A 25142-nucleotide genomic window follows, 5' to 3' on the forward strand; every position below is an offset into this window, starting at 1 on the left:
CGGCTCTCTGGAACAGGTAGTGGAACTGGCCAATTAGAGTCAAGGTTCAGAAAACTCTATTAGAGCCTAATACCAACAAATACTGAGAGATTAAATGAGTTCAGACATGCCTTAGTAGTTCATTAAAATGAACTACTAAGAGATAGTAGTAGTTCATTTCTAGTAGTTCTCTTCTAACTACAGAGATTAGAATCTCAATCTCAATTTAGTGTCCTTTTCGCTCCACCCACTACCAACTGCTTGATAAAAATTTTGTACTGGTTTTTCAAACTGGGCATTTCCTGTCAAAGTTGGTTATTAATCAGTTGATTATTGAGGGGGGAAAAAAAGGGCAGTGGACACTTTGCATAGTACCTAGTGCATAGTAAATGTTGGACACATCTTAACGAAATGGTCCTTTATTTTTAGTGTCTTAGAAAGATTGGCTTTATATGGTGATTAAAGATGAATTAATAAATGCAAATAGTAAGGTCACTTGGGTGGCTCACTTGGGTGGTTGAGTGTCTGCCTTTGGCTTAGGTCATGATCCCAGGATCCTGGGATTGAGTCCTGCTTTGGGCTCCCCACAGGGAGCCTGCTTCTCCCTCTGCCTATATCTCTGCCTCCCTGTGTCTCTCATGAATAAATAAATACAATCTTAAAAAAAAAAAAAACCATACAAATAGTAGATAATTTGCAGGGTATGGGACTAGGGCAGGGTGGTGGTGGTGGTAGTGGTGGAGCTGCTGTGGAGCCTGTATGGTAGGATAAATAAATACTGAGCACAGTGTAGGAAAGGAAAAATATCTTCTAAGTTCTTGAGTTGGATCCCTGTAAGAGATGAACAAAAGAAATGCATACAAATATATTGTTTTACATGACACAGGAGCCCTCCTAAGGAAATGAAGACCCAAAGAAATGGTTAAACCCGTGTTTTATGCTAGTTTTGACGAAAACTGTAGAGTTATGGAAAGATAGGATAGAACATATGAGCTATATGTAACACACTGGGGCAAACTTAGCATGGCTGGTTTGTTCAAATTCCTCTTCTGTGTTCCTTCATCTTCTGAAGTAAGGATGCTCCTTTCCCTGAGTACAGGGAAGGCTCCTCTCACATTAGGGTTTATGACCTGCTTCAGGGAAAGGTCAGAGGGTTCCTCCTGCATATGCCATTTCTCAAATTCCTTCAGCTTAAAATACTCACCATGCTCAAGTACCATATTTTGAGGTATCATGTCTTGAATCCCAACACTCTTTATTTTCAATTTACAGAAACAATGCAACTGTACATGAAGCAAAGGATTAAAAATTTAAAAGACTGTATAAACTTAGAAAACCTACCTGCAGAGATAAGGACCCAAAACAACTTGCACTGTCCTTCTCATTCTTGAGCCTGCTTAAATCAGGCAAACCAACCTGATTCTGCCCTTCCTTTCTTTGACTAGACTGGTAACAGTACGACTTGTGATTTTTGTTTTCCAGAAGAAAGAACACGAGGGGTCAGCAAAAAAATCAAGGTAAGTTCACTTACTCAAAAGCATCTACTAATGTCACACTAACATTTAATTCCTTAATGCCATATAATAAAGCTTTCCTCTCTTCCCATTAAAACAGCAAACTTCGACACTGGAGCAGCAATCGAGTGGTTTTGAGTTCTCATTGGTTCTTTCATCCCTCTCTTGATAGAGTATTATAGGAAAGGAAAATAAAATTGTCTACCCTCCTAAGTTCTTAGCTGAGACCTCCTTTTTTTGACCCTTGTAATAAACAGATTAACAAGAGAAAACACCAGAACTTTAACATGTACACTTTATATATCCGTGGGAGACAATGAGAAACTCCCCAAGATGGCTTAGTATCTTCCCTCTAGGGAAAGGGGAGGGAAGATACATGCCTCTCAGGGAAGAGTGATTTTTTTTAGGAAAGATGATTGGGCCCTTAGAAGAGCAGGTGGGAGATATGACTGCTGTGGCAAAGTCTGGCTGGCTGGTTTGTCTCCTCTTCTGTGGTAATTTTCCCTGGTTGATGAAACTCTCAGGGAGGGGATTTATGATTTGTAACTGTGTTCCTTCTGGAGGATCTGTCTTTAGGCAAATAAGGAGAGCTCAGAGAAAGCCTCTACCTGTATTAACTGTTTTTAAAGTGCTTACCTAACAAAATAATCAAGATGCCAAGTGGTGTATTTTGAGGTGGTATATTCTGCTACCCTTCAGTATCCTATCATATTGGGCTCTGCATCAGGAAAAGCAATGTTCATTTTTAAAGCTAATTTGGAGAAGGGGGATGTTTGGAGTCCACAGCAAGGCTCCTTCCAGGAGTTGACTGGAAGCCAGAGCAGGAAGCACAAAATGTTTTCCTTATTCCCTGTTCTCAATACAAGGATGGTCAAACACTGAACTATGCAATCAATAGGCCTCCCAACCCTCTCTTCCAAGGTTGTATTTTATTTGAAGTACAAACAATAAAGGTGGGTTTTGTTTCCTCTGAAACACAAGTCACATCAAAGCACCGTCAGCTGTTTTAATTTCTTGCTAAAAAGAACTGACACTTTTACTTTCCACGGTTTTATTATAAAAATCAACATTTCATTTGTTACAACTCAGCTTATTGTAATAATCAAAAGGGAATTTATACAAGGTATTTTTATACATTTTACAATTAAAGCACTTATTTTACAAAAAGGGGGAAGTGAATAGTGGACACGGGCTGACCAAATGTTGGCCATTAAAATATAAATACATCCTTGCAAAGCACCATCGTACCAAAGTCCATGAACAAGAAACACCAGCTGACTTTAAGACAATAACAAAGATTAAAGCTTAAGAAAAAATTTTAAAACACAAAGGATAAACATCTGAAAGCAGCACCAGATCCTTCACTTGCAAATAAGGCTAGTCCAGCTTAAGCTTCTTGGTATCCTCTTAACTCTTTTCAAATTTTTCTACTAACCCCAGATATTTAATTTCATGTAAAATTAGATTTGTTCACTTTCTTTTCCTTTCAATATTCATATTTAGACATGTATCTATATATCCCTGCCCTGCTTATATTTGTTTAAAAAGAAAAACCGGACAGTTAAGCAAAAGCACATTGTCTCTAAATCTTTGGTGTAAACTTTTGGGTAAACCCTAGGTAATGGTGAAAATCTGAAAGTTAATTTTTGTTAGGTCTATCCTCTGAGTACAAGAAATCACATAGTTTATAGTTCTATCTGTAAAGTCATGAGGATTTTTTCCAGCAATAAACTTAATCATAGCTTAAGGATGCCTTATGAAAAAGAAAAACTGAGGAAAATGTTCCTGGACTGAAGGAGGGCAAGAGCTAAAAACTTACTGACTACTCCCCTCCTTCTACTCTACTCAGGTGTAGAATCAAGTCCAAGGGAAATATCCTGAGTATATGGATTTACAATGCTCATAAATTTAAAAATTTGAAACTATAGATGTTAAATATCCCCTAAAACTGAAAATTTCAAACGCCAAATTTTGAGACAATATTACAAAATGATTACATCCCAGAAATCAGAAACCACATATACAGCTACTAGTACTTCTAAAATCATGTTATTTTTCTTGGCTCATTTTAGGCTTTGAATAAAGAAAGGAATACCAAATGAAATTAAATTCAAGAATTCTGAGAATATGTTTTAAACAATACTTGATTATACACTTATGACTCTGTCCCTGTCTACACTTAGTATATAGTCTCATTTGTGGATGCCCAACATTTGCTGGCCAACTGATAATCACATACTCATAGCCACACCTCAAACATACTAGGTATGTCATGTAAGCTTATTAGTATGAAAAGCCCAAGACTTTTGTTACTGAATTTTGCTACATGTTTAATGGTAACCAATATGCACAGCTCTTATGGCATGCAAATCAATGAAGTGGCAAGTTTCCCATGCAAGAGAAAAAGCAATTTTAAGTTGTTTTAAATTTTAAAAACCACAGTTCTAGGAATTGAATCTCGGCACAAGACTATACTAGCACAACTATCACAGAGAAGCATGTTCACTGAAAGCAAGCCTCTCTGGTACCAGAAGTAGACTATTATAATTGCTGGCACAGGAATTCATTAATAGGTTAGGTGACTCAGCTACTAACTCTGCGTGAAGTATTCTTCATTAATAGGTCTTTACAGCAAAACTTAAAAGACTTTACCCCAAAACTAATTGCTACCTAATGCAGATGGTGTCTATATTTATGTATTATCAAAGCTGGAGTTGGCCTTATACAAATTACTGACTTTAGAGTATTTTCAAATGCTCAACCACGCTAAAATTTTACTGCTCAAAAGCTCTGCTCCCAAATTATTGCCCGATAAGGTGAAAATGTGCTGTACAGTCTTCATTTCTAAACACATATCATCCCTTTAGAATAGTTGTTCTCAAAGGTCATATACCTCTTGATGGTATATCATGAAGTATTTTATATTAAAATTAAAATAATTTCCTGCTAGACAAACATCTCATGTATGCTACTACAGAAGAGCGGCAGCAAATATCAAAGGCAGAATAAAATTTCATGAAACAAAAATTAATACTGACAAATTCTATCCCTTAACTCTGTTTTTTTCTTGTGAATATACCATTATCTGATTTAAGCAGCAAAATCCCTTGGGCCACTGTTTAGAAGACCAGGGCTCTGAAGGAGGTAAGTTCAAATTATTAAAGTTCAGAGTTATAAAAGACTACCCTCAGTGAAGACTAGTCTATTATATAGTGCACAAGAAGTATACTCTGCTAGAGCTCATTTCTCATAATTTTAATCATATCAGTAAATAGGCATACTTTAAGATATATGTTCAAAATTATATACTTTAGTATTTAAAGAATCTAATAATATTTTATTCCTTTTCCCCCCATGATAATTAATATAGCAATAAAGTAAATTCCACACCCTTTTCTACTTTTTCCTGACTTGTGCTCATGTTTATTTTTTATCTTCAATTTTTCCAATTAAACTTATGTTTAATAATCAAGATAGTTTACTTAAGCTTAACTGTCCATGTAACCTGAGGGCCAATCTTGCTGAATTCTGATAATTCTCTCATTTAAAGGTACCCTCCCCAAATACTAAGAATCCAACTCAACTACCCCAGAAAGAGGATTTTGAGTTTAAGCGGAACCTGCCTTCAAATAATTTCAAACAAATTGGCACACAAATCAGTATTTTGCAAGAAGAGGCCATTGCCATCGCAGTACAAGCACTTGGACTGAGATATAACAAGGCAATATTCTTCTTAATTCGTTATAGTGCAAGTTTCCACATGGGAAGCCCACCGGATAAAGATGCACATTAAAAAAATGTAAACATATAGAATTCTCAAATTCTAATTGATACCCAGTTATTGCTAACCTTTCCATCTTCATTTAAGCATCAAAGGCCCCCATGTCACAGAATGCAACTCCAGTGTCCATTCTGTTAGACTGTGAGCACTGTGACCGCCAACAGGAAGTGTTAATGCTTGCCTGATGAAATGCAAGACACTGATGGATAACCATTAACTTATATGCAAAATCAAGTGCACCTGATTAATATAAGGTGTCCCCAACAATCTAAGCATTATTCTGAAACCACATTTTTTTCTATCTTTAAAAAAATTAGTTTCCTTAGGTATTTTTAATTGCTTAAAAACTTACTTCGCCTCTGCCAAAATCCTGAATCTTTTCTTTCATTGTTTTCTCTTGGGCCCTGAAATCCAGAGAGGCCTCAGCAAGGCAGAATTAAAAAAAAATAAAATAAAAATCATTCAATAACTGACCAACATCTGTTAAAAGTAAAAATACGTTAGTTTAAAAACACATTCAGTTTTAGCAGAGAAGTGCTAGAAACATGTAAAAAGCAGGAAGCTAACTTCTGGCAAGGTGGCAGAGCAGTGCTAGAATCATTCCATATGTCAGCCCTAAGAGCTGAAGATGTAGCAGCCCGAGTACCACGCAGGTCAGGCAGGTCATGGAAGAGCCTTCCATTATTCCCCTCCACCCAAGTTCTGACAGCTGAGAAGTTATTGGTTGGCCTTCTCATTAAATCCATATTGGTAAATTTGTTAAATCTTCTTAATCCATAATGGGATAAGAGAGAACACACAAAAATATATAAGAAGTGAGTATAGGAATAATTTGTGGATAATCTGAAAACAATCTAAAATTCACATTGGATAACAGGAAGATATTAAACTCACGTCACAAATTAAAAGAGGTATGTATGTAGACATCATTCTGAGAAAAATTGGCCTAAAGAACATGAAAATGTCAAACAGTTAATAAAGGGAAAACCTAATGATAACAAAAACTTCTCTTTTTAAATAGATTGTCTCTAACCGGAACATATTTAAATGTTTTACTAGGAAAAAAAAATATATAAATGATTTCATATTGTGATATTATATGCTGAAAGTACTGCAAGGATATATGATTAATTTACAACAAAAACATAATGGTTAAATTTGTAATTCTTAAACATTGCCTATATGTGTTGTAAAAAGAGATTTTAATGAGCATTAAAACAATCTTGGAAGAGGAACAGTAATATGTCTAACCTTTGATCATTACGCAAAAACAGCAGTCAAATTGAAGAGCTAAGCCTACAGAGGAATGGAGCTAGTAAAAATATTAAAATGAAACCTTAATTTAGAAAATCCCATGTAATCAATCCTCAGATAAAAAGCTTTGAATAAATTGTGTATCTTGGCAAAATGGCCTACTAGTAGGTTGCTGGGTGAGGAAGCAAGGTAAAAACACCTAGAGAAAAAATTCTTTTGACAGAGGTTGTGGGTTCTAAGGTAGGGACAGAAGACTTGCACACACAAAGAGCCCCACACCATCTTACCGGACAGCTGATCTCCTACAATAGCAACACTCAGAAGGGATTTTTATAAATACCTATCTTCCTCACTAAAATAATTGGATTCCTAAAGAAAACAAAGCCCTTTGTCCAAAGTTAGTTTTAATTCCTTTTTTTTCCTTTCGTGATTTCTTAAACTTGTTGGCCCTCAAATATTAGTTAACACGAAGGCTATTTGGCTACTTCCAAGTATCTATGGTTTGCTTCTCTGAGATGGACTTAAATTTTTCTTCTTCTTCTTTTTCTCTCACTCTCTCTTTTTTTGGTATCAATAAAGCCTAGACATTCCTGGTCAGTGATGCCTTTATTATTCCTGTTTCCCTTGTACTCAGTCACTTCACTGGGTTTAAGGCATGCTTTGTGTATTTAGTTTGCAAAAATAAAACTTTTAGTACAAATTTATTTTTTATACAAATTTTTATGGCACAAGCAGCAAATCTGCTGTTTTAAGAAAATATATAAATATCCTTTTCTTCTGTACAAATATCTCCAGTATTCCCTACCCCATTTATAATTTTTAACTGTACATGGTCTGCCTCATCTTTCTCTAACAGCTCCCTCCCCCCCTCCAGATCTCAATCAAATTTGTATTTACATTTTTGTGTTGGAGGCAGTCAGAGGAGGAGGGCCCCTCCTCAGGAGGAGTCTGTACAGGGAGAGGGCGGCGGTGGGTAGAGGTGATGAGAGTAGCTCCTCTCTGTGTATGGAGAAGGTGGACAGCTTTCATAGTTCTCTTCTGCTGACAGGTATTGGCTTCGGGGTGTGGGAGGTGGGGGCACAGGCTCTGAGTCATAGTTCAAGTCACTAGTGTAGCCCTTGGCTGTTGCCACTGAGGTCATTCTTCGGCTGGGAGCATAGTCACTGTCACAAACGTCTGTGCTGCAGGGTGTGGTCGGGGGTGCAAAGTGCCGGTAACTATATGGCCTGTAGCTGGCATGGGGGAAATCAAGACAGGCAGACATTTAGTTTTATAGAAAAGCAGTTTTCCCTCTCAGAATACAGACATACTAGATGTAAACTTCACTTTGAAGGTAATATGCTATTACCTTCAATTTAAACTTTTACATATTTAAACTTGTACATAATAGGAGGTAATTTGCAATGGCCAATTAAGGAAGACAGCATATATTTCATATTTGCAAATAAAATGTGACTAGAGGCATTTAAAAATGGATAGGATGGGAATGCAGAGGTAATAAACTCAACCTAGTCTCTGGATGTGCTCTTACTTACATCTTTAAGTTAAACCATATCACCGGATAGCAAAGAACTATTCAAAGTTATACTTAATGATCACCTCTGGCACTCTATTACACATTTTGCATTTAGTCTACATAGTGGATGGATCTCAACAATTTCTGTTGTTCCAGAGTCTGTCAGAAGAGTGGGTCTTTACATATTTGATACTACTCAAACATGTTTGTATTCCTTTAACATCCTTTAACTGCTCTATAATTTAATGAACGACTTATGATGTCTGAAGACTTCATTCTCTCTTTAAAACTCAAATATTGTGCAAGCCTGACTGAATTTTGGTAGGCAGCCTAAGGGGCATATCTATCCCATCACTGTTACTATCAGCAAAGAGAAAGTGCTGTGGTTTGGGGAAAAGAGTTTTGATCCCCTGTGTATAGACAAGTATACTGTCTAACATCATCATCTATTCTAAATACCTACTTTCTAATATGTATTTCAGAGACCTAATTTATTTCTTATACTTAATTGTTCTACATTTTCATGTAATCTATAGCTGTTAATCAAATTTGCAGCACGACTAATAAAAAAGGCACCTAGAAGCCATGAACACACTAGTGAAAAGAGCTAAAAGTGATAGCTTTTCTATCATTTCTACCTCTATCTGTAACTTCATACACCTCATATTCTAAATATAGTAAAGCTGATCTTATTTCATAATTTCATATTTATCCCAATCAAGATTTCTTCATATGCTTTGTCACCAAAGTGACTGAAGAGAGGGCCAAGAGTACAAGTAAAACTGAAGTAACAATTCATAAAACGGCCAGTGCTACAGCGTGCCACAAGATACTATCCCAAGATATAACCATATGATATCACTGAGGGTTTGCCTCAAAAGCAATGGCCGCCAAAGACCAAAAGTTACATGACCTGCTGAGCAGGTTCTCAAGTGTTTTTACTATCAATATTGACATGATGTCATAGTACTTTTTAGGTTTTATCTTTCTGTTCAATCACACATTGAGTCTTGGTGAAATTTCTTGGCCTGACATTTAAAAGGCCCACTACTTCCATTTTCATGGGGGGAAAATAAAACAGAGCTAAGAAAAAAGAAAATTAACAAAATTCTTTTATATTCCAGTCTGGACAAAAATCTCAACAAATGATGAAAAGTGTGACTCAGAAGAAAGAAACGGCCTAATTTAAGACGTGGGAAATGGTCCAATAAGAAATGTTTTTGCTACAATTATGTTCATTTTAATCAAACAATGTTTTATTCAATTTAAAGAAATTAATTTACATTTACTTACTTATTTCTTAAGTAGGCTCCACACCCAGCGCAGGGCTTGAACTCATGACCCTGAGGTCAAGAGTCAGATGCTCTACCAACTGAGCCAGCCAGGTGCCCCAAAGAAATTAACTTTTTAAAAGTAAAATTTTATGTCTTTCATTTGTTTTTTTTTAAAGTTTCCAGGTTTCTGCTTTTTATTTTGCCTTTTTAGAACAAACCAGTGGCAAGGAAAGCAACATTTACAATAAAACATAAAAATATCAGTTCATAATCAAGCCTGTCTCAAATAGTGTTTTCTATAAACTGAAATGTGAATTCTGAATAAGATACTATAAACAGTTTCCACTTGGTTTCTATACATCTGTAAAGTTGTATCAGGACAATTTGACTAGAAGTCTAGGAAAGACCTTAACTAGAGGATAACAGGCACTTGAGGGATGCCAATAAACATAGCACTCAGCATTCAAATAGAGATTGTCAAACTGTTAACTTTGTGCTGGCCTTTGAAAGAAGATGAAAAAAGGAAGGCGCTAATACGCTAGTATGTCACCTGCTCTACAGACACAAAGCAGCAGAAAGGCATAATTTCTCCCCTTTTGTCTTACAAATATATTTCATTTATTCTACTAAGTCATGATTTATTCCAAGCAACTTCGTGAGAAATTTTTCATTCCAGATCACAATAAAGCATGTGAAGCAAGGGCTTGAACCTCTCAACTTCTCTCAACTCCCATGATCTTAGTCCCCCCCCCCGCCCCCGCCCCCGCTATTTTACAGCTCTCCCAACTCTCTGAACCAGTCTTAAGTCAATAATCCATTCCTAGATGATCTATCAAATCTAACTGGAGCAGTAACCTATTTTAAGATCAGTTATTTTGGTGGGTGACTTCTCCTTAGAATATTGCCAAAAAATTAGGGGCTCTGCTTTATTACTCTAAAAGTCAGCATTTGTGATTTTCTTTTAAAAAATGTATAATGCCTGAAAGAAAAGGATGTATGGCAGGGGCAACATTAACATTACCTGACAAGATGCCTATTCTCTCTCAGTGACCAGCATCTACTTATGCAGGGCTACATCAAACCCACAACTAGAATACTTCTTTCTTTTAATAAATACTTTGATTATACTAGAGGAAGATATGTATTACCTGTAGGACCTATGAGTGGAAGGACTATTTGAAGAATAACCAAATTCCATAGTATAATGCGATCGCTCTGTGGCTGGGGATGGCGGAGGGTTCAAAATCTAAATGGAAAAGTAATTAAATTATTAAAATAACAATAGTCTCTGACAGATAAAGACCATTATACTTTCTTCCTTCACCTGTTAGTACTCTTTTCCTTTACACGGTTAGCACAACCTTCTTTCCCAAAGAACTGGCCTCAAATAGTGCTTTAGGAGTAGGGAGGAGGTCTCCACCCCTCGCAAGACACAATTTCATCATGGCTGAACAGTGCAAGGTGATTAGAACAAAATCTGTAAGTCACTGTTTTAAGTTCAGTACAGTTCGGTTCTGATTTTTTAAAATTATAAATGTTTAGAGAAACATTACTGACTTAGGAGAAATACCAGGTGTGCTTCCTTTATGGGGAGGTCACAGAATGAAGAGTCTAAGCCTCAGGAGATACTACTCAGTAGTTCTACTTTTACCCAAACTATGAAATTACTGTCTAGTGCTTACAAACATGCTGGCAAATTTAAAGATTTAAAAATGTTCACATGGTGGTGGTAAATCCTATCTGTGATCTCTATATGCCTAAGTTCTATACTAAAAAAACTTTTTATATTACCATCATTGAGTACCCTCATTTAAATAACTTAAAAATCTAGGATCCTATTTATCTTAGTGTTCAAAGTGAAACAAAGGAAAACAAGACTGCTTACTGCAGGGAAGTAAGTGCCTTTGGTGCTTGAAGAACTACTTGATGATGCTCCTGTGACATGAGCTCGGTCATAAGGGGGTCCACTGCTTCCCCCCATGATACTTAGGGAGCTGATCATTGATTTACCTCGAGACATTCCTAAAACGGAGGAGGATAAATACTGAAGATGAGTAAGATCTAAAAAAATTACTTCCATGCATAAAATATTTTTATTCAATACTCAGATTACAAATACCAATAGCCTAACAGTTTGATTTCAAAACAATTTAAGCCCTCTTTTCCTAATAATAATTGAAAATACTTAATGGAGAAGGGAAATGAATATTCTCTAGAAGTGAACACGTATTCTACTGAGAAGTGGCCTAGAATAAGGCCAAGTAAATAGCTCCCACCCCTTCTCTCCAAGGACAGAAGCAGAGCTTTTCAAAATAGGAAGTTTTCAACCTTAGAGGGTTTGCAAAAGAAATGGACTATGGAGTGGAGGTTGCAAAGTAGGATAGATTAAACAATAGATTTGCTCAAAATGAAACTAAATCCAATTTTAAAGACATGAATATAAAGTATGGAAGATTACTTCTTCATCTACTGGATGCAAATGTTGTTGGTATCACAACCACCAATGCTGAAGAAGATATTCTATTATTTTCCAAGTTGATTTCCCATGTTTCACTAACTGAAAATAGGTATAGCAACAAGAAACCATTATCATTAACATTTTCAAAATCCTATTTGTTTACTTAGATTTAACACCCAGAATAAGTTATTTTCTGAGAGCTTTTGCTTGATGCCTCCTTCTCCATATTAATTTTTAAAAAAGGCTTCTTTTCACTATGGGTACCAGAAAGTATTGAAAAGAAAGCCATACTTTCCTAGAGCAATATGGTCTACCCAAGTACATAGAATTTCTGGCTACTTGGCTACACACCTAAATAAACCCTAATAGATAATATATCCCTCCCTACTATCACCCAGCTATTTCCAAATCTGCTGAAAAGGATATCTATTTTTTTTTTTTTTTTGCCACCTTTAATTCATGGACTCAGCAGTACTGAGGTCCCCTGGTAGTGCATCTAAAGGACTTGTAGTTTATGATTCTTCACCAAATGTCTAGCTATTCACTTTCAGTAGAGTACATCCAGAAATGCAATATACGTAAGTACATGCAATAAACACAGTAGGTATATATAAATGCATGTATTATGTATTTGCTTTATATCCTTTCATAGAAAGAAACAGTGCTAAAAGAGAATATTCTTATAATTTTTTAAACCCAAAGTAGCCTAGTTTGAAATAGACTCTAGGTAATATCCTGTTTCCATAATGGAAATTTGGCAATCTTGCCAGGAACCAAGACTTGGTTCTCAATCAGTCTTAACTCACCTGGAAGAGATCCTGACAAAGAACTTGGATGTGGCACATAACCAAGGGGCACAGAAGCTGGTCCATGAACTACATAATCGTTAGTCATGGTTTCCCCATCTCCCTTCATACGTGGACACAACATTCTCTGGCAGATAAAGTATATTGTTCCAGACACAAAAATGGTGACAATTACTCCAATAACTGAACCAACTGTATTGGTGGCCTGTGGAGCTGGTTCCTCAGTTGGATCTAAAATGAGAATGCAGTACAGTTATATAATGGAGAAATAACTGTAGACTCAAAATAGTTATTAAAAAAGAGGGCCTCTACATAGAATGTGAGTTAGGGAAGTTACAGCCATTTTTTTTTGTTTGTTTTTATGAATACATTACACCATGCCCCATGGGTATACAGGTAAATATCATTAGAAATCAAAATGAACTATCCTTAAGTGAAGACAGAAATAAAATAATACATTGAAAAGTATACCTGTAAATTGATAAAAACAAAGATGTAAGTGAATTATAGATTTAAACATCAAGCTCTAAATACATAGACGAAATTTATCCTACTTCATTTTGTATATAATAAAACAACATGGTTATTTTGAATTTCAGGGCCAAAAAGGATGGACCCAGGAAAGTCATCAAATGTTTTACCTGGCATAATGAAGAAGCCAAAAACCAGCTCTGAGCTTGATTTTAGGTTTGAAAAGTGACATACAGGCCTGGTGAAGGTGAGATTAGAAGCTAAAGAGAGCATTAGCTCTGAGGCCCAATATGTTGGTGACTTCAGGATGAATCTTGAGGGCAAGAAATGTAAGGTCTCTGATACTTGAGTACTTAGAAAGGCCAGAGCATGAGAGCACTAGAGGAAGACCCTGCCAACAGCATTCAGCTTAACTAAATCCCTAAGCTATCTGAAGCTTTAGAAGCAGGGGGCATCAATATTATAGGTAAAGGGAAATAGCAAAAGGGTTGTCAAACTTAGTGTCACTCTTCTATTTAGAAGGAAAATCTTTCCATTCTGAATAGTCAGACTTATCTCATACTGCAGATCATACATATATATATATATATATACACACACACACACACATTATATATATATATTTTTTTTTTTTTGAAAAAGAGTGCGAGAGACCAAGAGGGTGAGCAGGGAAGAGGGGAAGGAGAGGGAGAGAATCTCAAGTAGATTCCCTGCTGAGCAGAGAACCCTACACAAAGGGGCTTGATCTCACAACCCTAAGATCATAACCAGAGCGGAAATCCAGGGTCAGATGCTCAATCAGCTGAGCCACCCAGGGGCCCCACAACTGCAGATCTTTTAAAAACCTTCCTCCTGCTTCATCTTACCTTAAAGTCTCCCACCCACACAGCTAAACTTGCTCCCTGACAGACTAAATAAATCAGAGAAAAAGGATATCCGTAAGTTACAGAATACACAGGGGCTGCCAGTTACATATTTTGTCTGCGGACTCCGGGTACTGACTCTCTCTAGTCCTTGTGAGCAGCCATCTAGCTTTCTTATTCCTTTCTAGTGCCTTGGCACTGCTTTTTAATGCCACGCTTTGAGAAAGAATAGTTTATATCCACTCTCACCAACTCTTAGTCTCTGGGTCACATTACTTAGCTCACTGAAATCACCACCACAGTGAAACCTGTCTGGTAGAGGTCAAAGTTCTCCTATTTGCCATAATCACTGAACTCTTCCTCTTGCTGACCTCTCTAAACATTCAATACGGATGCCTCTTGTTAACTACTCAAAAATGTCTAATCGATATCCTTCCAAAATACCACTCTCTTAGTTTTACTATCTCTGATCATTCTTTCTCTGTCTCCTTTTGTTGGCTTCCTTCTCTTCTGTCTCGTTAAGTGTAGGTGCTTGCCAGAGTTCTATCTCCTGCTATTTTCCTCTACTGAACTCTGAGAAACTTCATCCACTGCCTCAGTTTTAACTATCTTTAATAAACTGAAGAGGCCAGTTTCAGAAACAGCTAATAAACTGTTTCTCTTGATCTAAGGACCCATACAATCATCAACAGCATCCTGGGATAGCCCATTGACAACCTGAATGCAACCTATCTACACCGCCTTCACCTTCACCTTCACCAATATCTGACATGTTTTGTCAGCTTCAGGGATAAATTAGATCATAAATAAAGGATGGCACCTGGGGCAAATTGAAAGCATTTAAATTAAATTGTAAAAAATTAATAAAAAACCTGTACCAGCCAAATATTACATCTGCAGTCAAATATGGAATGATCCTTTAGTTTTTAATCCCTGCTATATAGTCTAAGTAATAGCAGTGAGGTACCTGAGTCAACCTAAATTTATCAACTCATCTAGTCACAAAACCCTTTGTACTCTTTTTCTGAAGTAACTCTGAAATCTATCCTCTCCTTTCTACGACCACTGCTCCTCTTGATCTAGATAATTATCTTCTGCTTGAACTACAACAGCCTCCTCCTAAGCATTTTTAAACCAGAGGCTGTAAGTCATTAGATAGTGAAAACAATTTAGTGTGTCGCAATCAGCATTTTAAAACAGAAAACTTCAGGATACATTCTACATAATATGGGTGAGTACTGTCATAGGTTTCTTTTGTTTCTTCAAAGAAGAAACTTTTTGTTTATGTGTACACCCCATCTTTGTATTCCTCTTGATGTGATCAAAAAAGTGTGAAAGCACCCAATCTAACATTTCCCTGCCTATAATCTTATACTTCCAATCCACCTACTTCTACAGCTTTTACAATTACATAGCCATGCCAATCCTTTACTTAAGCTTCTCAATGGCTCTTCATTATTCTGGATCCTGTCTAGGTTCTTTAGAAGAAAAGCAAAGTCTTCCATGATCTCATCTTTAAGTATGTTATCTTACTGATACCCATCCTCAAGACACAGCCTATATTTTGGCAGCCCCAGTTACATGTAGTTTCACAAAGCTGCCTGTTTCACTCTGCTTTTGAATAGCATATTCTCTCTGCTTGAAATGCAATCTCTCCATTTATCTGTATAATTAACCCTATTCACCGATCAAGACCCAATCTTAAGCACTATTTTTCTAAGAATCTTCCTTGATGAACCCCATCTTCATTCATGAAGATCTGACCACTCTCTCTTTGGTGCTTCTATTGTACGGATCTCTATTATACCATATTTAATATCACTTATCACACTCCTTGATCAATAGTATCTACTATGAGCCAGGCTATATAGATCTTATATACATTAAATTGTTTAAACTTTTCACAACCACCAGGTTCAATATTATCTTCATTTTAAAGATAAAGAAACTAAAGTTTAACAACAAATAATTTGCTGGTAAGAGGTGGAGCTAGAATTCAAATCCATTCTCTATTTAGCTTTAAAATCTTTATTCTCACTAGTACCTCAACCATAGAGGACTTTGAAAAACTTGGTACTGGAACCAATAAAAGTTTGCTGAACAAATGAATAGGTTCTAAAAGTCTTAGTAAGGCTCCCATTTGAATTTTGTTAAATACTAGCATAATGTCTTCATTACAAGCAAAGAGTTTTTAAATGAAGTCTACCTAAATTCCATTAAATCAGTTTGATAGGGTAGACCTGCCATATGCTGAATTCCATTTAGAACTAAGTTTATCAATTTGGGATGTATTTTATATCAGGACATTGGTCAGTAGTTATGAACCTTGAAGAAACTATGGGTTAGGTATCCTAGAGTCTTTAGGCATAGGGGTATATATGTTAGCCAAAAATCCTTAGTCTGTATTCTAAGGAAGCTCTTAAAGTCACTGAGAAACTGCTGGAAACAGGTCAAGAAAAAAATGAGAGATGATAAACATGGGCTAATGCTCAGAAGCTCAAGCTTATACCACTGACTGATTTCTACATATCTAAATGGTCTGAGAATTTCCTAACTTAGTTGTGGCAAAATAATATTTACTCTTTTCTGATGCTTTCCTAAATGTTTCTGTGAAGATTTTTGTGCCAAGAAAACTGCTGTCTTTAAAGAATTATTAAAAGCAAAACATAAAAAATCCTTCTACAAATAACTAGCTTAACATTAATGCTTGTTTCTTTTCCTTTTTTTAAAAGATGTTTATTTTAGAGAGAAAGAGAGCACAAGTGGGGAGAGGTACAAAAGGAGAGGGACAGAATTTCAAGCAGACTCAGGGCTTAACCTCATGCCCTGAGATTGTGACCTGAGCTCAAAGAGTTGGACGTTTAACTGACTGAGCCACCCAAATGCCCTAATGCTTCTTTCTTAATAAAGAAATACTAATTATAAGCAAAACTTACCCATAAAGAAAAAGTATTTTAACAATTCTCCTGTAAGAGTAATATATATGGTTTTAGTCCTACTTACAACAATCCAGTTCATCTGATTTGTCACTGCAATCCACATTATGATCACATTTCTTATGTTTTCCAATGCACTGACCGTTGGAACAGCGGAACTGATCAATTAAACACAGCACTGAGAAAACAATGTAAATAGTTTTCTTATTTTTACTAGCATGTAAAGTCAAACTCTGGCAAGAGTCAAAAAGTACTTTCGGGGTGCAAAGGAAAAACAAATTAGACTTTAAAATATAACTTAAAAATTATTCTCTGGGGATTTCCATTGGTAGAGAAAAAAGAGTGGAAAAGAAATCCAACAGGAAATTTCCTGTTTTGTTCTTTTACATTTAATTCATCTTTCACTAATAATTCTGTTAAGAATGAAAGAATTCTATCTACATGCATTTCTTAAAACTAAAAAATTCTAAAGAATTTGTTCATTTTCACCATGTTACAAGTTAGTGGTGCAAAGAGGAAGAGATGAAATTATTTTACATTGTAATAAATCCACTAATTCAGAGTTCACTGGAAACAGGCTATTTTTTTTTAGAAAGATTTTATTTATTTATTCACAAGAGACACACAGAGAGAGAGAGGCAGAGACACAGGCAGAAGGAGAAACAGACTCCATGTGGGAAGCCTGACGGGGGACTCAATCCTGGGTCTCCAGGATCACACCCTGGGCTGAAGGCGGTGCTAAACCGCTGAGCCACCCGGGCTGCCCTATTTTTACATACTGAAAGTCTATAAAATTTGGGCCTCATCTCTCAATCTGCAAAGCTTACTAAAGTATATAAACCTTATGCATGTTAAGTGGATTAAAACAACAATTTGGAATATGCTAATATGTTTAAACAAATAATGTCAAATGTCATAATAATGTCATAATAATGTCAAATGAAAAAAACCCCGAAACTACCACTGAGCCAAAGCAATAGTCTGAATTTCGAATAATCCAATGTTAATGGAAAAAAAAGAATAAATAACCAGGCCCCAGGAATTTCGGATACCTTCACAGTTCTTCTCATCTGATTTATCCTGGCAGTTTGCATCTCCATTGCATCGGAGGGCACCATCAATACACTGCCCACTGGCACACTGGAATTGGGACTCTGAGCAAACAGGGCAATTGAGCTCATCACTGTGGTCTTCACATTCAGTAAACCCATCGCACCGCCAAGCCACAGGGATACAGTCAATTTCTCCCGTGAAACAAGTAAACTGCTGAGGAGAACATGTTGGGGGTTCTTCAAATATGAAGAACAGGAGGGAGAGGAGTGACAAAAACAATAGTCACACAAAAGTACAAACACACTTGAGTGAAGCTCATTTACTAATTAACATATGCAAACCACTTTTTAATAGATAAAATCTGTAAACTATACCATCTAAACAGAGCATACAATTTTTACATTACATTTAGATTTACTGACTTGCAAAACTGTAAGACAGAAAGAAGTTTTCTCATATATGATACTTCAAGTGGGATTATTTGCAATCCATTATAATCTCACACATAACTGAGGAATGATCACTATAATCATCAACCTCCAAATATTTTAAAGTTAGTCTAAAATTCATAAGTTTTCTAGTGCTGAGGTATTTCAAAGAGTGGTCCAGGAATCCCTGGGGAAGGAGATCTACAAAGTCAAAACTATTTTATAATAATACTGAGATGACACTTGCCTTTCTCATTACACTTGCACTGATGCAACAAAAGGAATGATGGGTAAAAGTCTCAGCTCCTTAGCAAACTCAAGGCAGTGGTATCAAACTGTCTTAGTAGTCAGTGCATTCTACACACCCACCACATACTCACAGTTAAAAAAAAAAAAAGAAAAGGCCAGTTTTATTTTAAAGTGTTCTTGATGAATCAAAGTATTTACTATATTAAAATCAACTCCTTAAAAAAATAAAATAAAATCAACTCCTTGAATATATGCTGTTTTTACCATAGTATCTGATAAAATGGGAATTATGCATAAAGCTCAAGTTGCATACCCCAGTATGATGGTTTCTCATGGGAAAGCACTTTGAGATGTAAGCTTAACCCAAAATGGAACACCATCTTTATTTTAATTTGAAAGAACTACTGACAAACTATAGTTATTTATACTTAGGTATCTGGCAGGAAGTTTTCTAAAAAATGAACTAGTGAGCCCCTGTTACTTCAAGGAAAACAATGGCAAATCAATAACACTGTATTTTTGTAGCATAACAATGGAACTTTTAACCAGAAATGAGAATTTTGGAAAACCTGTATCTAACACTGCAAGGCTGACAGATTCCCAGTACTCGAAAGTTTTTCCTAGTGAGATAGGTGGTGATATAAACATGTGATTTCTGATATTTGTCTAAAATCTGAAGATCTGGGAATTTCTGATTGGAATTCTAGTATTTCTAAATGACCATGGTGTATGGTTATAAAATCATGCTTGGGTAAAATACCCATTCAGAGAACAAAATAGATCAACAAATTTTAATATGAGATTATGAAAAGTTACTATGGTTTCAAATTCCACATGGCAACTAAACCTACAGAAAACTTCCACTTGAAATATTTGGTGTAGAATTCAAGATATATAATTATTTGAAAAGACTATTACTATAGCTCTCTGTTCACCAGCTACACCTCTCTACAAGGCTAAATTTCCTTATATATTTCAAACAAAACCACACATTACAACAGATTGAATGTAGAAGTAGATAGGAGGATCTGGCCACCATTAAAGAATTTATAAAAATGAAAAAAATTGCCACATTTCTTATTAAAATTATTTTGCTTCAGAAAATGTAGTTAACTTTCTTAACAGGTTTATTTTTTATTTTTATTTTTTTTAAAGGCATCCCTCTTAACAGGTTTAACTTGTGAACATGTAAGGGCTTATTACTGTTATTTTTTATAAATATTCTTTAAAGTTCTTGGTTTTAATTTTGACTGTATTAAATATAGATAAACATAACCTATGCAAACAAAAGCTGTTTGGGGTCCTCAATAACTTTTAAAAATGTAAAAGTTGCTGAGGCCACTTTGAAAATTGCCATTCAAGACCAATTTCTTGGTTTTTACAAATGAGGACACGCCTCTGAGGCTCAGAGAGTGACTGGCCAAGGTCACAGAGCTTCAGATAAAAAAGAGATAGCTAACAATAAAAGACAGGACCAGAAGGAGAGTCTCCTTAGTTTTGGCCCATTGCCTTTCATTGCTATTACCACAGGCTCACTGACTTCTTTTAAAAACATGTCTGTTAGGGACACTGGGTGGCTCAGTGGTTGAGCATCTGCCTTCAGCTAAGGGTGTGATCCTGGAATCTCCAGACTGAGTCCCACATCAGGCTCTCTATAGGGAGTCTCCTTCTCCCTCTGCCTATGTCTCCACCTCTCTGTGTCTCTCATGAATAAATAAATAAATAAAATCTTTAGAACAAAATAAAACAAAAAAACTTGTTTGTTAGTAAATTCTCTAGATAACATAACTTTATTAACAGGACTATGGATCAGAAGACCTTTTTTTTTTAAATAAAAAAAATATTTTATTTGAGAGAGACAGAGAAAGAGACTATGCAAGAGGGAGAGAGGAGGAGAGAGAATCTGAAGCAGACTCGGTGCTGAGGGCAGAGCCCGAAGTAGGGCTCAATCTCACAACCGTGAGATCACGACCTGAGCAGAAACCAAGAGTTCAATGCTTAAACAACTGCACCACCTAGGCAACACAAACTTTTTATCTTTAAAGTAGAGAATACTGCAAATGTGAACATTTTACATGGGGAATTTGAGCTATTATTTAGAGAGGGAATCTGAGTCTATTACATATTCAGCACTATAAATGATTATGAGGAGAATAAAAACAGGTAAAATATATGGTCCATGCTTTAAAGAGTTTTATTTTGATTAGGGCTAGGAAGAGACTAATGAACATACAACAAAATGTCACTCTGAACTTTATGTTAGGCAAACTGTGGTAACAATGCTACAATTCAGAGGAAGGGGAGAATAATAATGGCTAGTGGAGGTTTATTTATTTTTTTAAAAATATTATTTATTTATTTATTTATGAGAGACAGAGAGAGAGGCAGAGACATAGGCAGAGGGAGAAGTAGGCTTCCCTGTGGGGAGCCTGATGCGGGACTTGATCCCAGGATCATGACCTGACCCAAAGGCAGATGCTCAATCACTGAGCCACCCAGGCGCCCTGCCGCCAGTAAAGGTTTATAGATCATGAGGAGATGCTCCTTGAAAAATAAATTAAGACTTAGGATGGCATGCAAAAAAAGAAAAAAAAAAATCCGGAAATACCACAAGTAAGTCCAGAGGCAAAACAAAACAGAACATGCAACAGTAATCATCTAATTCTAAACAGCCAAACAAAAATAAAGTGAGATATAAAAGGAGATAAGGCAGTAGATAAGGCAGGCTCAAATGAAAACATATCTTGAAAGTCAGGCAAATGAATTAAGATTCTGTACTTCATTTATCTCCACTGTAAAGTCAATGTTAAATTATCAATCAATCCCAACTTTTTTAAAAAAAGAATTTATTGGGGCATCTAGGTGGCTCAGCTGGTTAAATATCTGCCTTCCAACTCCAGTCAGGATCTTTGGGTCCTAGGATCAAGCTCTATGTTAGGCTCCCTGCTTAGTGCAGAGCCTGCTTTTCCCTCTCCCTCTCTTCCTGCTCGTTCTCTTATCTCTCGCTCACTCTAATAAATAAATAAAATCTTTAAAAATTTTTTTTAAAGATTTTATTTATTCATGAGAGAGAGAGAGAGAGAGAGAGAGAGAGAGAGGCAGAGACACAGGCAGAGGGAGAAGCAGGCTCCATGCAGGGAACCTGATGTGGGACTCAATCTCGGGACACCAGGATCACGCCCTGGGCTAAAGGCAGATGCTCAACTGCTGAGCCACCCAGGCATCCCTATGAAGATTTTATTTTTAAGTAATCTCTAAACTGAACATGGGTCTCCAACTCACAACCCCAAGATCAAAAGTCATATATTCCACCAACCAGCCAGCCAGGTGCCATAACAAAAAAATCTTATACACTAACACTGACTGTAGTTTTATTTCTAAGAACAAAAAAATAAAACAATTAAAATGTCCCTCAAAAGGGGAATAAACTGTGGCATATTTTTACAATGAAACGCTACTCGGCAATAAAAAGAAATAAACTACTGATAAACTCCTCTATATGGCTGAATCACAAAAATCTTAAGAGAATCAGACACAAAAAGAATACAAATGTCATGATTCCTACATAAAGTTCAAGAAGAGACAAAGCTAAATTATGGGGATAAGAATCAGATTAGTGGTTACTTCTGAAAGAGAAGTGGCTATGGAAGGACACCAGGGTACTTTTCCTAATGACAACACTGTATACCTTGATTTGAGTGCTGGTAACACATTTGTTAAAAGGCCCTATTAATTTAACACATAGTTAAAAATATTTAATACACGCTTTTAAAATAATCACTAAATGTGAAGAAAAAAGTCAAAGGTCTTTTAAAAGACATCTTTTTTTTTTTTTTTTAAGATTTTATTTATTTATTTATAGAGACAGAGAGAGAATGAGAGGCAGAGACACAGGCAGAGGGAGAAGCAGGCTCCATACAGAAAGCCTGACATGGGACTCGATCCAGGGTCTCCAGGATCACGCCCTGGGCTGCAGGCGGCGCCAAACCGCTGCGCCACCGGGGCTTAAAAGACATCTTCTAAGTGAAAGATGGTATCTTTGTTTTATCTATGTTATAATTACATAAAGGTAATTTTTCTAAGATTTGCCTTATTAGAGTAACAACCTGGCACCTTGATATACAAACACATGCTATTTTTTTTATTGTGGTAAAATATACATAACAAACTTTACTATTTTAATGTATATAGTTCAGTGGCATTAAAGACATTCACATTATTGTTCAACACTTGCTATTTTGGGGAAAGACCCTTCAAGTACCAGAACCTAGCTTTTACTGTGCACATATTTGATCTACCCCACTAACCTGTATGCTCTATCTCAAAGATCTTCAAATCTCCTGCAGTCTCAGCAGAGTGTCTCACAGCTGCTACTCAATACATTTTTTTAAAGTAAAGTTAGAGTAAGATATGCTTAAAATTCCATCCTATCAACAACTTTTATATCTTGAGTATATAAACCAATCTTTGTACACAGAAATATGTATTTTGTGTAGTTGTCATAGTAGAAAATCATATCTGAATAGTTGATTTTTTGAAAAATCAAAAAATATTTTTTGGCTTCTAGTTAAGCCAAATTTTGGCTACATTTTTATATGAGCTTATGGTCATGTTTAAAAGCTGTATAAACCAAATTATTTTACCTAATTTTCCTATCATTAAAAATTAAATTGCTTTCAATCTGCAGACTGCCACTGTAGAGAATGGTCTTTTCTCTTCAGTTGAATTAATTTAGGATTATCCCCAAGAGGAGAATTCTGAATTAAGGTAGTGACTATTATTATGGTATTTGATGCTACCATGCTATGCTTTAACAAAAGAATATACCAATTTATTATGCTCTCATGAGTGACTGAACCAATTTCACTATCACATTACTGCAGTAGTATCTTAAAAAATTTTTTTTTGCTAGGTAAATAAGTAAAAACAATACCAAACTACCAATAGATGGGAATAAAAGAATGCTTTTTTCACTGGATACATTCCCAGCAAATGATACATTAAATTGGTAGAATCTAGAATTCAGTAAATGGAGATTATAGGAAGTAGATATTTTTTTTTTTTTTTTTTTTTAGGAAGTAGAATTAATTTATTTTGTGACTTTCTGGGGTGAAAAAAGCTACTTTATTATTAAGAAATATATTCATTTACAAGATTAATTTCCCCCAATAAGGGCATTTCCACCTTAGTCCCAAGGTTAGGTTACATCTGCTACTTGTCATGATGGATTAGCTCTTCTCCCTCTCCCTCTGCCTCTCTTAATCTAGCATTCTGTTGATTTGGCAGTGAAATTACTCTTTATTTTGGGTTATTCTTTATTCACAAATAACCCAAAAGGCTAAGATAGTACAGATGAATGGAATGTAAGTGACCAATCAAGTTAGGAGAAAGAGTAATTTCACTACCAAATCACAGAATGCTAGATTAAGTCATAGAACATGTTAACTGGTATATGGACCTGCAGAAGGAAATAACATATTTACCTCCACAGGACAGCTCATCTTGAAGCAGAACCAAGTGCATGGGGCAAGAGCACCTTGTAGTACCATCTCCTTTCACAAGACAAATATGTGAACAGCCACCATTATCCTGAGCGCAAGGGTGCTGTCCTGGGGAAAAATAAAAAAGGAGAAGACGACGAAAGAAAGAAAAAGAAGGGAGAGAGGAAGGGAAGAAATGACACCTCAGTCAAAATCAACTTATGAATTGCCAAGGAAATCAAACATAAAATTACCTTGGACTTTAATCCCACTAACAATAAAATTCCTCATTATATCCCTACACAATTGCAAGAAAATGAGGACAATTTAAAAACACAAAAATATTTATATATATAACAAATTGATTAGTGAAACTAAAAACATTGCTAGGGAGAATGCAGAGTCCTAGACATTATTCTATTTAAAATATAAAAACTCTTCTAAAGATTTTAACTCAGAAATTCTACCTTTCTAAAAGATGACTTTACTCATAAACTATAGTTGAATGAAATATAGAAATTATGAAATATGGAATATTAGAGTTGTTAAGAAGAAAAAACTTAAATTCACATGGATTGCAACCACTCAGAGACAACCAAAATTATTTGCTTAGTCAACTGCAAAAGGTAATTTGCAATGTTACAAATGTTTAATTTCCTTAAATTTGGACTAAATTAAATAAATACAAACTTAAGCAATTTTTCAAAGTCTGTTTCACAAATTGGATTTAATGATGTTGCTTTGAATTTTCCACTTAGCCTGTGTTATAAGCAACTTGACATGTCATCAGAATACCAACATCTAATGTAGCCACCCATTTATTGTCTGTATTCTCAATAACACATCAGCCCTGCTTCAGTGTGTGTTGATGAGATTGAAAGAGTCAGCTATCTGTAACTCAGCAGATGTGTTAGACTACACAGATGTCCCAAAACAGCCATCAGTCATATTACACTAGAATATATAACCTACATAGCACAACCTTTTAATTCCATGAAATTTCTGATAAAAATCTCATTCTCTTTAATATCAGAAATTTAAAGAAAAATTTTTTCCTAATAAAAAATCATATTTAAGTGT

General features: G+C 35.7%; 1 protein-coding gene across 1 annotated transcript in view; it reads right to left on the reverse strand.

Annotated features, from left to right (window-relative positions):
- Nucleotides 1–2527: 2527 nt before the first annotated feature.
- LRP6 (LDL receptor related protein 6) overlaps nucleotides 2528–25142 on the reverse strand; it is a 163030-nt gene continuing 140415 nt past the window's right edge. The window contains exons 17-23 of the mRNA XM_038576811.1: nucleotides 24066–24191; nucleotides 17905–18141; nucleotides 16920–17030; nucleotides 12583–12813; nucleotides 11204–11340; nucleotides 10467–10564; nucleotides 2528–7760 (exon numbers count right to left, since the gene is read on the reverse strand). Coding sequence (XP_038432739.1) covers nucleotides 7466–7760; nucleotides 10467–10564; nucleotides 11204–11340; nucleotides 12583–12813; nucleotides 16920–17030; nucleotides 17905–18141; nucleotides 24066–24191 — 1235 coding nt within the window. The 3' untranslated portion in view covers nucleotides 2528–7465. The remainder of the gene's footprint in view (nucleotides 7761–10466; nucleotides 10565–11203; nucleotides 11341–12582; nucleotides 12814–16919; nucleotides 17031–17904; nucleotides 18142–24065; nucleotides 24192–25142) is intronic.

Source organism: Canis lupus, chromosome 27 (genome assembly GCF_011100685.1).
Source record: "Canis lupus familiaris isolate Mischka breed German Shepherd chromosome 27, alternate assembly UU_Cfam_GSD_1.0, whole genome shotgun sequence".
In the NCBI taxonomy this organism is placed as follows: Eukaryota; Metazoa; Chordata; class Mammalia; order Carnivora; family Canidae; genus Canis; species Canis lupus.